The sequence below is a fragment of the Cynara cardunculus genome, assembly GCF_001531365.2.
Source record: "Cynara cardunculus var. scolymus isolate 2C chromosome LG 3, CcrdV1, whole genome shotgun sequence".
NCBI classification, from domain to species: Eukaryota; Viridiplantae; Streptophyta; class Magnoliopsida; order Asterales; family Asteraceae; genus Cynara; species Cynara cardunculus.
In genome coordinates this window covers 35,651,263-35,664,794 of record NC_037530.1, presented here as the reverse complement: position 1 = coordinate 35,664,794, position 13,532 = coordinate 35,651,263, and the positions used below count along the sequence as shown (strand labels likewise).

General features: G+C 32.5%; 2 protein-coding genes across 2 annotated transcripts in view; both read right to left on the bottom strand.

Annotated features, from left to right (window-relative positions):
* Positions 1-3,202, bottom strand: part of LOC112509292 (gamma carbonic anhydrase-like 2, mitochondrial) — a 9,725-nt gene extending 6,523 nt beyond the window's left edge. The window contains exon 1 of the mRNA XM_025114167.1: positions 2,761-3,202. Coding sequence (XP_024969935.1) covers positions 2,761-3,157 — 397 coding nt within the window. The 5' untranslated portion in view covers positions 3,158-3,202. The remainder of the gene's footprint in view (positions 1-2,760) is intronic.
* A 3,311-nt stretch (positions 3,203-6,513) lies between these two features.
* Positions 6,514-8,196, bottom strand: LOC112509198 (truncated transcription factor CAULIFLOWER D-like). The gene is made up of 8 exons (XM_025114051.1): positions 8,015-8,196; positions 7,803-7,881; positions 7,602-7,663; positions 7,395-7,494; positions 7,212-7,253; positions 6,975-7,016; positions 6,776-6,849; positions 6,514-6,583 (listed from the first exon to the last, which is right to left on the bottom strand). Exons 1-8 carry the CDS (start codon positions 8,194-8,196, stop codon positions 6,514-6,516), a joined length of 651 nt encoding a protein of 216 aa, XP_024969819.1.
* Positions 8,197-13,532: the final 5,336 nt, after the last annotated feature.

The following is a 13,532-nucleotide window of genomic DNA, read 5'->3' as shown; positions in this document are numbered from 1 at the left end:
CCTTGCTGATTGGCTCTTAGCTTGATAGCTCAGAGAGAGGGATTTTCCCTGGATTATGTACGGCTGTCTTCTTCATTTTATTTTACGAATTCAATAATATCCTCCTCCATCCTATTCTCTGTTAGCTAAATTGTTTCTTTTGATTACTTCATCTTTATCAATATCTTAATCCCATTTCTGTTTTTTCTAGTCACAAAATGGAATCTAAGAATATCAATGAGGCGATTCTCTCAACATTCAAGGTTGTTCATTGTTGTCGTAGTGGGTCTAAGTTAGCAGAAGACATACCCCAAATATGACAAGTCTAGAAGCTAAGAGAACAAAACACCAAGTAACCAGATGAAAAGGGGGCCACAATTAAGGACCTAAAATATGGAAAAACCAGAACTGCTAAAATAGATGGAATCAAACTAAAGACATTTTTTTTGCCTTACTGGAGATCTCATCATAATATATACATCGCATAACATAGCAATCCTAGTAAATAATTGGTTAAAAGAAAAAAAAAGGATCGGATCAAGTTAAAGCAGTAAACAAACTACATTAATCACAAGCCCACTAACATCATATGGTAGCGTTGCAGTCGATCCAATATGATAATTGTCAAGACTGAAGCCTGCAGCCTGTAGCAATAGCTCAAGACTTAACCAGGCTCCGCTGCAATGGCATTCATGAAAATTTATTATCTTATTGTGGTCAAGAGTATTAAATGTACTACTTCTTCGGGCTACACTTGAACCTTCTTCTAAAGTTCTCTTTCTCCCTTAAAGCCCTAATCTTCTGAAGCTCGCTAATCTTTTCCTTTATGGTTGGATTTTTCTTTCTGGGGGTGACAAAAATAATTCTAATTATCTTCCAGACTCCAGTACAGACCTGCTTACCACACATTAGGCTATATAGCACTGTTAATGTTGCAATTCATGTACTCTCATTTTTCTCCAGCTTAACCTAAAGGAGCTTCTGATGCGAAAGGTATTTATTTATACCTCCAACTCAGCTTAACGCATTCAGTCTCACTAACCAACATTATAGTGTCAATAAAAAGCTCAGAGCGAAAGGTATTTATGTATGTCTTTTGTGGGTTCACACCGAGTCTCAGAGAGAAACTGTTCCCTCGATAACTAGTACAGTTTTGAATGTGATTAAGTAGATCTACAACAAGGTACTGCTCTTCAATTCATCAGAAATCCTTTTTGCCTTGGGGATAAAACTGAATAACCTAGTTAATAGTACAATGGCTGCTCTTCAACGGCTCCCAACCCTCTACTAAAATGCCACTAGATCCGGATTTCATTTTCAGTGTTTCTTTCCATCCAACATTTAGGCTCTTCGTATAAACATTCTATTAGCATCATCTAACGAGTCATCAATTTCCCAACTCATTCAAACTATTACCATCAAACAACTTATAAAAACAAGTTGTTCATTGTTCTTTAACCTCATTTCTTTTACCAAAAACCATATCTTGTGAATTAAGAAATAAAAAGTGGTCTTATGAGTTTGTCATGTTATTTTAGCCTAATGACACCACAACAGACTTGGAATCCAAAATTGTTTTGCACCAATAAATCAAACATTTATGAAGCTTGGTACATAATCACACCCTCAACCAGCTCTTGTATGTGTATGTAAAACAGAAAAAAGAACAACCTCGTTTAAGCCTTAAACCTGCAGTGTTACTTATTAGAACAAGGTAAAAGGACCACATTCCTCACTGTTTCAAATGCATACAAAAGGGACATAGGCCAACCAAAGTAATAAAAAGCAAGTGCATTATATTTAGAGAAAAGGCAAAGAAGAGGGGCTATTTGAACCACCACCTCCAAGGTGTAACCACCTAAGGGGAAAGACTAAATGCTTGATAACAATCAAATTGACTATTAAGCTTCAACAATTTTACAGTCTTTCCTGATGGCATAGAAAGGTGAACTGTGAACATAAACATCAATTAAGAGAACTCAATAATAAATGAAGCTAGAAACATTGATGTCTTTGTTCACCAAGATACTTTAGAGCTCCTCCCCTGGAACAATTTGTAATAGAATCTCTAATGGGTTGCGCAATCAGCAAGAAAATATCATCAAAACATCTGGAAAGTATATCTCTAAACCCATCAAAGATTTGGAAAAGTGTTGCTCTATTAGCAAGCACAGGTCATGGATAAAAGGTTAGGCCTGTTTAGCTTCAAAGATCCTTCATAGCAGTGATGAAGCCTGAGAGGGGCTAGCAGGTGTGGTATCCCTCCCTCTAATTTTTGTTAACAGTTAACAGGTATGTTTAAAGAAGTTTAGTGTAAATCTTAATAAAAGAATTTTCATCCCCTGGAAATAAATTATAATCAATTTGTAAAATTCAACACTCCTGATTCTACCTCTACAAAAAAAATTGATGATTTCTCCATGTTCCTCCATTGTGTGAGAGAAAAGAGTGGAGGTGGACGGCATATGTACATGCCTTCATTAACCAATTAAACATTCAATTATCCTAGAAGCCAAATGTATGGACCTCCAAGAAAGCAAATCAGCAATAAATCAGACATTTGACACATTTATTACAGACTAATTGGCTAAGATAACTTGGTTCCTAATCAGAATCCCTGTAAGCTTCACAGTTCCAAATTCAACAGATCCATGGAGAACTTTACTGATTTAGCTCGTGTTCAAGAAGCAATCTATAGGAAATACTAACTATTCTGAATTCAGTACGAATCCATTAAAACCCTAATATTTAGATCATTAAAAATCAGATTACGAGAGAAACCTGTCGGAGAAGACCAAGCGGCATGAACAACACACTTTTCCTGAACATTGGAGCAGAACCCAACAGTGATCTTGTTAAGGTCTCCCCGGAGAACCGCGCCGTTCCAAACGGACGATCCGTCAAGAACGTTGACCTGGCCAGCCAATACAACGTTGGGGGCAACATAAGCGTCGACAGCGATCTTCGGGAGCCACTGACCTAGGGGAATGATCTTCCTCTGCCCTCTATAGTCCCACTTCACTCGATCCGGACATTCGATTATCTTCTCTGCCGCCGCCGGCGATGATTCAGTTGCCTTCACCGCCGCTGCGGTGGCGAGAGCGCGGCTGACCAGGTGGCGGTGGGAGGCGACCGACGACGTTAGACATTTTCTGGATAACCGTGCTAGTGACGCCATTTCACGATATTCGTTTAGCAAACCCGACGAGAAATGTATAGAGTGGCGCTCCTCCTGTGACTGAGGAAGTTAACGGCGAAACCCTTTGCCTAATATCTCACCCTCCTCCTCTCTTTCGGATTTTCATTTTTGTCCCTTGATGTTTGTATGCTTTTCATATAGGCCCCTTGAAAGATTGTTTGGATCAAAATTTCATGATTTTAGAAAATAAGAGGAAATTATGGTAATCGTCCTTGTAGTCTAGGGTTTTGTTTGGTTTTGGTCCCTACAATTTAATTTATTACAAAGAAAATTATGCAGTATGCACTTTCGTTTGATTTTTGTCTATGCCACTAACTCCATCATACTTTTTAAGTTAGTTGCACTCATGTGTCCCTTGAAGAGGGGCATTTTTGGAATTTCATAACTAAAAAAAAACCTAAGAAGATGAAGAACATATTTTGTTAAAGTAAGAGCATCAAGAATGTCATATTCATTTCATATTTAGAACATTTTACTCTAATAAAAATATATGAAGGACATCAATAACTTTATTCTAAATTTCATTTCATATCAAGAAACCCTGATCAAAGCCATATGATCATAGCAAAAGAGTAGTATATACAAATGCAACATAAGAACATCGATGCAACAAATCTAGTTGTGTAAACCGAAGCAAGGGTGGGCAAGACAACTAGATGAAGTCATCAGTCGCTGCCAAATGAAGAGAAATCATAACCAAACGAAAATTCCACGTCCTGAAACCATAAGCGGGTGAAACATCTAAGCAAAAGATCGATTTACTCAAACCCAAGTCAAGGTCTTTATGAACAACCTTTGATTGACTCCAACGATGGAGACCAGTGTGGGATTTGGTGGCAACTCTTGAACCTCATGCATTGGTAGATGGTGGGAATGAAGATGGTCCAGTTGCATGGAGAAGCAACATATCCATGATGGAGGGTTAGTGGAATAGTGGGATTCAGTATCTTTATGCGAATAAAAAGGTTTAATTATTTGAACACATTTTATGTAAAAATGCGTGTAAATAAAATAATAGTGCAATTTTATAATTGTATACCCATTAATTAAATTGATGTTGAGTAAATATTAATAAAGTGTGACCTTAATTAATTGAAAACTTCATATATTAAGATAATTGTGTGAATTATTATCCAAATGTGTTGTTTCACGTGATTTTTTCATCTAAGGTTATAATTTAATATATTGATTAACGTATATTTATTTCACAATGTGTTTTTATATGTTTTCGATTCACAATGTAAAACTTTTTACTTCTATTTTTTGTTAAACAAACTCATAAAAAGTGTTAACGAAACAAATACATATGTGAAACAAAAATATGTTAATCAATCCACTAATTCCAAGCCGTAGATGAAAAGTTCATGTGAAATAGCACATGGTGTGCCGGTCCTCAAAATTATTTCAATTTTATGAGTTCTCAAATCCTGATCAGTTTACATTATATAATTTAACTGTAAATTTTCATTTACATTTATTCTAGATTTTATTGTTTACTCATACACTCAAGATATTTATCGAGTATCAGAATTTTGATTCAACAAAATCTTTGAATCATACATCTTCCTTATGTACGAGTTTATCAAACAACTCCTAACTATATCTTGGATATATATATATATATATATATATATATATAGAGAGAGAGAGAGAGAGAGAAGCGATTAAATGAAAACCACTCAATTTGTAAAAACCGTAAAAATCTCATTCCACCGATCATAATTTTTCATTTTGTTCATTTTTTTGTAATTAGGAGAGGTTGATTAATCATTTTTATTGTGGAGGGTGTTAATCATGGATATTATCATCTTCATTATTTTAATTTTAGAGAAATACATGAAACAGTTTCATTAAAATTTCATTAATAACCATATATAAAACAACTTCATCAAAAAAAGTATTATATGAAACAATTTCACAAGATTAAACAATTTCATGAAAAAATTTCATAAGATTAAACAATGAAATCGACGGATGAGAATAGTTTTTACGGTTTTTACAAATTGGAGTAGTTTTCATTTGATCGCTCTTTTCTATATATATATTGTAAAATATCGTTTAAGGAGCGTAATACCATACACTAATTAATCTTTTACATTGGGAGACCGGCTTTATTGAATACAATGGCACGAGTCACTGCTTCGTTCCTCTACCGTAGTGTACAAAAATTATAGGGTCGTATAAAAGATGTCACAGTATAGTTTTGATGTATGCAATCATATATATATATATATATTTTTTTTTTTTTTGAAACTACAATTATAACAAAAGTTTTTCTTGGTAGAGTTAGTTTGTTTTCTTTTACCTCAGACGTGAGTTCAAATCTCTTTGTGTCATTTTTTTAGTTTTTAACTTTTAATTTCAAATTTATTATGTTTTCAGAAACAATTGATGTAAAAGTCTCGAACACAAGACCTCACATATGAAAAACAAAGAACTAACCAATATAAATCAAAAATGATTTTATAAAAAAATATTCATATCTTTGTTTCTTATAGTCAAACGATGCTACTACTTGTAAAAAATTCTAGATCCACCTCTAATTTTACATCTTAAAATTCAATTAGATATGGTTTAATTTCCGAAAAGAATACACCCAACTTAATATTGTATCTATGTGTAATGGAAATAGATCATGGAAGTCGCTATTATTTGAGAAAATGAATGCGCCAAAATTCTGATTGATGACATTAAATTTGGTTCCATACTGAAATTATGAAAACAATGGATTATGACGTATTAATGATGATACCTGATTGACTTGAACTTGGACTCTAAAGGTCAAAATTGTCTAGAGGCTCCACATTCGAATCCAAGAAGGAATAAAAATCCGGTTGTGGACTCAGAGGTTCAAATGCAGTAACTCTGGGCTACGTGCGAAACGGATGGTTGCTCTGGAATTAGTCGGCTCGTATAGTCGGTTGGATATCCAGGTTAATCAAATATATATATATATATATATATATATATATGTATGTATGTAACATTTTATTATAATAATACCTTATTTGACAAATGCCAAAAATACCATTCCAAAACGACTAAAAGAACAAACATACTTAACTCAAATCAATATACCATCAACTCATAACGAAACTATTAAGTAAATGAACCTTTATGAGAAATATACCAATTTTAAATAAGACAAAAAGAAAGGTACTTACAAATACGTTACATTACCTTTTATATATACCAAGCATGTTACATATCAAGACTATACAAACTCCATATAATTTATAGCAACCAAACTTATATTTTTCATTATATATAAATTTCTATTAATTAATTCATAATAAAAGGGATGATTTCATTAAAGATCGAGCAATGAGACATAATCAACTATTACCAGGAAATCCAAGTTGGTTCATGTAAAGAGGTGATTCAGGACGTCCATCTGGAATTAACCTGCAATTTTCAACTTTTTTATTATTATTTTCTATAATATATATATAATCTATAAATATGTATTTTTCATCCCATAATTCGATTGCATTTTCGATATCTAGAACATCATATGAAACCATCGTCATCGAACCCGTTTTTTTAATTTGAGAAAATAAACTAATTTACTTGTGTTTTTTAACAAAATCAATTTACCTTTGAGTTGCATGATCTGATGATTCCAGTCCTGAATTTTCATCGGCCTCGCCCAATAACTCATGGATCTTAATCTTACATATAAATTTCAAGTAAATATTACAAAATCCAAAATAACAACCAAAATCATATATATATATATATATATATATATATATATCCAAAATAATAAATGTATAAATTTCAAGAAAATGCTCACTTTTTTCTGAAGAATGCTATTCTCTTCTTGCAAAGTTTTATGCTGCACATATAACAGACACACAAAAATTAAGTAATAACTTTATCTCTTTTCATAATTCCAAGTGTCAACTACCAAAGTTGTGAAGATAATTCATTACAAAATCAAAAAAACATCTAAAATAAATAATAAAACAGATTTTACAACACCAAATTTGTATAATACACACACACATATATATATAAGCTTAAGACTCACATTTCTCTTCAATAAACTTATGTGCTCCGACAAAAGGCGCCACTGTCCAGATCCATTTATTAAATGCTTATTAGGTTTTGAAGACAATTAATATATATTTGAATAATGATATTTAGCAATTAATTAAGATGGATATATATATATATATATATATATATGATGGGATGTGTAGAATGAACATGCCTTTTTAGAGCGTACACGATCTACTCCAATCCTCAGTTGGCGTTCAAGTTGTTTCAGTTCTTTCATGCCTAATGTTGAAAGATCTTCTCCAGCCAAATGCCTTCAAATTAATATATAAATAAAACATATAATAATGATAAATATTATATATATTTCCTACTAATTGATCAATTAAATGGTTATTGATATATATGTATATATATATACTTGTGTTTTGCTTCCAGTGTGTCGATTGTTTTCTTCATCTCATCCATTTCATTCTTCCACACCTGCACCAGATCAATTAATGTCTTAGTTTCTTGAAAAACAAGTAATTTTAATTGTTTTTAATTAATAAACCTAGATATCATATCATATACATATACATATACATATACATGTATAAGAATGTCATATATATATATATACCTCGATGGTTCTAACTCCCTGGCTATTCATCTTATGCTGACCGTTTTCGTTTCGGTACCTCCTGATGGTTCTATCCATGCTGCAACAACATATATACCATCAATCAACCTTAATTCAAAAGGCTGGAGAGCTTATCAAAGAGAGAGAGAGAGATGGGTATAGATACATATATATATAGAGAGAGAGAGAGAGAGAGTATGTATAGTAATTACTCATGGCTGGAGAAGTTATAAGCTTTGCCAGAAGGAGAGAAAACAAGAAGAGCAACCTCAGCATCACAGAGAATAGAGAGTTCAATGGCTTTCTTGAGCAAACCATCTCTTCTCTTAGAGAAGGTGACTTGCCTGTTTGTTGGGTTTTCAATTCTCTTTAACTCTACTTTCCCCCTTCCCATTTTCTTCCTTCAATTTACCCTACCTTGCTCCTTTAATTTGTCTTCATCAATTTCTTTTTTATATAGCTTTACTAACTTACAAAACTTTTAAAGTAATTACATATATATTAATTACCGTCCACTTTGATGCATCATGATGTAAACAATAAGTAATAATTATCATGTAAATTGGATCAAAAAGTGTATCTATATATATATATATATATATATATATATTTATTGGGATTGTATATATATATATATAGATATGACATCAGTATCTAATCTTCTTCCATAATATTGTTTGTTATGTGAAAATTAAAGTGCTTTTTGGCATGGGGCTGGTTTGAGGTGTCTTATTGTTAGTGATTGTTTTTACCCAAAACCAGCGACCACACTTTTGTTCCAAAGTCTAATGTGCACTATCGGTCGCCATAGGTTTTGGATTCCCACAATCCAATACAATTGAATTCACGTGAGACCATAATTTTTTGTGAACGAAAACAGTCTGATCTCACATGATTCCAAGTATCTCTCTCTACATATATAGGGAATTATTCAAACGAGAACATCTTCATTTTATAAGAACGTAAGAACACTATTTTACTATAAAACATCACACGTGATATTATATTTCATCACATCTTATACAAATGTGATACTAAATCAGAAATGTAAACAACTTTTATACATGTGTTCTTTGTTTTCTCGTAAGTTGACCATATTCTCATTCGAACTCAATTCAAATGCGCACGCACACACGTACGCGCACGCACACACACACACACACACACACATATATATATATATATATATATTATCATGGTATGACTAATGATCGTGTGAGAAGAATAGTTAATCTGAGAAAGTAAGAAGGGATCTAGACATTTGATCACTTTTAATCTCAAACCTATCCATGAATTGTGTTTGATACGAGAATTGATCTGATACATCTCATTCTAATGTGTAGGAGTGCTCAAAATATATACCGATCAATCCAGCTCGAAAAAACTTAAAAAAACCTCAACCTGATGTAACCCAACGCATAGTTGATACAAAATTAGATCAAACTGCATATGTTGGGTCGGAATTAGGTTGGGGTAATTTCAACCCAACCCAACCCAATGAACACTTTTCTATACTCCAGATTTAATATGGTTATTAAGTCCTTGATTAATATATGTACATTAGACCAACACATAATTGGCTATATTCAAAATTACATTACAATTTCAACCGTAATTTTACTTTCTTATTTGCATGAAATTTCAACCTTTTTTTAGTCTAATAGCCTATTTGTACGTTCTCGTTTTGATTTTATTTCGTTTAAACAGAAGGTTTAGCTAGATTATAGAATGATATATTAACGATTCAACCCCACCAATCCCCAACATGGACAGGTTGGATTGGGTTGAATTGTAGTTTTGATTGTGTTGGGTTAGGTTGAGAAATCGCAGACATTGAATGAGTTATTCAAATGTCTTCAACCCGGTCAACCCAACTCATGTACAACCTTACTAATATATATCCAAAAATGGAAATCTCTTCTTACCCTTCTCACTATAACTTTTATTTTCACCGAAAACATACCCAATCATGATAAGTAATTGGATATCTATATCTCATAAGTATATCTCCATTTTGCGTTGGCATCTCATATAGCATACAATGATAACAACGACCAGCAGATATTATTTTATAATGGCATAAAAATGGGACATATTTGTAGATAATCTCGTCACTGAATAGGAAGTTGACAAGTGTCATCCATAAGCCAATCCAAAAACCTAGGAATATCCGAATGTCAATGATGATGAAAAAGAAAGAGTATTTTAGTTCACATATCTTCTTGCTACATGCCGGAGCATCTCCTCATTTCACCCAATCTTTTGCCTGGGCCCCACATGTTTCCCACGTGTCCACTTCCCATTAGTTCCCATTAAATCTTTACCTCGCCCAGTAAAAACCTTCCACCAGTTTTGGCCGTTCATGTCAATGGGGGGAAACATCATGTTTCTCGAACACATGTTTGAAAGAATCCTTCTCTTTTTTTTGTAAAACATTTTAATAGTGAATTCTCTAGAAACTTTTAAGTGATTCCAAAAGATAAGCTATTTTGTCCGAATTATATATATTCGTCTTTTTATGTATTCGGTCAGATGTTAAACTTAATCTTAAAGTCTTCGATAATATCGAAAGTTTTTTTTGACTTTTTATAGCTTTAATGGATTGAAGATAATATTTTCTTAACGTAATCATAACAAATATAAATTTATATATGCTTCATTTTATAACAGCTTTTCTACACCTCATGAAATTTTCGCCCAACATACGTATGCAAGCCTGATGTGCGTAATCCATTTTCCCTTATCCTTATCTTTGTCTTACTTAAATGAAGTCGTCGTATCTGTATGTCAAGGTTAATCCTAATTAGCATATTAATATGAGCTTTGGCGATACTTGTTTTGTATGTCAGTATCTGGTTTTCTTTTTGTTATTTCAAATACTAAAGTATGTTACATAACAAAATGATTTATTGTTTTTACTAATTTTTTGTTTTTTATGTATTCAAATTTTATGGACAACGTTGCGATAAACCAAATTAAATCGAACTTATGGGCCGTTTACCAAACACTTACCCGGTAAGTACTTATTGGTAAAATTTAACATTATTATTTACTTAGAGGGTAAGATTTTAGTCCACCAAAACGACATTGTATGCAACAATTTACTCGATAAGAGCTTACTGTGGTAAGAGTCGTCGCCCTCACTTACCGGGTAAGACTCTTGGTCCTTGTCTCGCTCTTACCGGGTAAGATTCTTAGTCTTTACCATATTCATGCTGTGAGGTAATGTTGTTTGGTAAGCACTTACCCGGGTAAACGTTTGGTAAACAGCCATTTACCCAATAAATTCCACTTGAAAGTAAGGTATAGAAAAGATGAGATGTATACAAACATGAATCTACCAAAAATAGTAGAAACGGTTGTTTTCGTGAAGACCTCCGATTTGTGCATTATTATGAGCAAGCAAGTAGAAGACGAAGATTAACAAACTGTGACCTAAGTACGGTAAATATAAGAAAGGCAAAACACACAAAGAGCAAAAGTGACAAAAAAAACACTTCTAGCTAGCTTAAATAGCGACTTTGTGAGTGATAGCTCTCGTTTTGAGCATTATTTACACATCATTTATGTGAGTTTTAGTTGCGTTTTCTCTTTTAATGTTCATGTTTCTTATTTTTATTATTTTATTTTTATTTTTATTTGGAGCTATTGAGAATGCTTTATGATTATATGCATCATTCTTGGCTGACCATCGGACTGTGGTCATAATGTCACTGTTGTGGGCAGAGATTGAGGGAGATATAGATAAGGATTGAGAATTGTAAAAGATTTCTTGAAGATTTTCAGCTATTTGAAGCCTCTAAAAGATTTGGAAACTTGGACTTATGGATTAATTCAGTAAAAGTTGAAATTTGTTGTGCAGATACTTTGAACCATCCACTTTTTTTTTACATTTTGTAGTTGTAGTTGTAATTTATTTTCAAGTCTTTAACTTTCACATTGCTACCTATTATGGAGACATTGTGGGCACAATTTGTATTTTATTTTTAATGCAATTAACTTTTAAGTAATTTTCTTCTTCTACTATACTATTTACTTTAGTTATTAGCTAAGCACCACTTTGAGTGTGGGTGTGGATGTGAGTCGATCCTAAGATTAGTAGGCAACACTTGAGTGTTGCCATCGTTGCTAACTCTCGTGCTTGGTTACTCAAGTTGAAGCTTTAACTCAATGCGGACAAGTTGATCATTTGAAAGTGTTAATATTAGGTTTTATACGGGATTTAGTAATGCAAGAAGATTTGAGAAAGTCTTTTATAATCACGTAAAGATACGAGTTTTTGCATGATTTTGTTACTAAGGTTCAAACATCGGTTGACAGTAGTGTTACATAAAGATATGAGCATTCTCTGCAAACTAGTAGAACTAAGATTCCCTGAAATCTACTTAGTTCAATCGATAAAAGTGGTGACTTTGTGAGGAGACTGTGGGCACTCTCTATATATGGAAGTTCACTTTCAAAAGATAAGGATTTTTATAAATGTTTTTGTGACCCATTTCCTTGACCATCTTGTTACTACTGATATTTTAGGTGACATTTACACTCATACCCGTTCTTAGTTACTTGTTTATATTTCATCGTGAAAATTATCAAACTCGCTCAAATATATTTTCTTCTTCTTTAATTGAAATAACTGTATTCTCAACTTGCTACTCGAAACTTTGAAGTTTGATCCTTGTGGAGACGATCTCGGTACTCTACCACCCAGTTACTTGTAGCAATCATAGTGACAGGGTTTCACTTGCACCACCATTGTGAGGATATTGTGTCCATTTTGTGAATGCATACGTTTTTCCATCATCAGTGAGCCTTCCCCCCTCTCCTCCCCTTGAAAAAAATGTCCAACTCTCTTTTACCCGACTATGCTAGCTAAACGGTACCTAAGTCTAAAATTTTGAAAAATTCAACAATGTAAGCAACATTTTTTATGCACCATAGTGATATTATTCTAATAAAATATTTTTCAAAATATTGGAATTTAAATTTTTGCATATATATATATATAGAGAGAGACAGATCGTTTCAAATACAACCCATCACATTTGTACAACCAATGCAACCCAATAAACTGAGATATTTATCAAAATGATGAGAGTTCATTTATTATGATTTGAATATTTATGGAAGATGAATATGGTTCATTAATTATGATTAATACTTTATATTAGGAAACAATCAAAACTTCTATGAAATCACATATTAATCAAATGAAATGGACGGTTGAGATTGAGTTGTATTGGTTGCACAAATGTCAAAGGTTGTATAATAACCAACCCCTCTCTCTCTCTCTCTCTCTCTCTATATATATATATATATATATGGTATATTTCAAATGCAACCACATCCATTTAATTTGTACAATCAATTCAACCCAATTAATTGAAATATTTATGAAAATGATGAGAGTTTATTTATTATGAATATTTACGGAACATTACTAGAGTATATTAATTTTGATCAATACTTTGTCTTAGGAAACAATTAAAACTTTTATAGAATCACATATTCATCAAATTAAATGGACGGTTGAGATTGAGTTGTATTGGTTATACAAATGTAAAATGTTGCATAATAACTTGCGTGTGTATATATATATATATATATATATATATATATATATATAGAGGAACGATCAAATGAAAACCACCCTCATTTGTAAAAACCGTACAAACCACCTTCATACGTCGATTTCATTGTTTAATTTTATGAAAAAATTTCATGAAATTGTTT

Excerpts from the sequence above, each read along its gene's own strand:
- LOC112509198 (XM_025114051.1), bottom strand. The coding sequence starts at position 8,196 with ATGGGAAGGGGGAAAGTAGAGTTAAAGAGAATTGAAAACCCAACAAAC. Across the intron at positions 7,664-7,802 it reads AGGGAGTTAGAACCATCGAG|GTGTGGAAGAATGAAATGGA; the intron begins GTATATATATAT and ends GATCTGGTGCAG. Across the intron at positions 6,850-6,974 it reads ATAGCATTCTTCAGAAAAAA|ATTAAGATCCATGAGTTATT; the intron begins GTGAGCATTTTC and ends TTTATATGTAAG.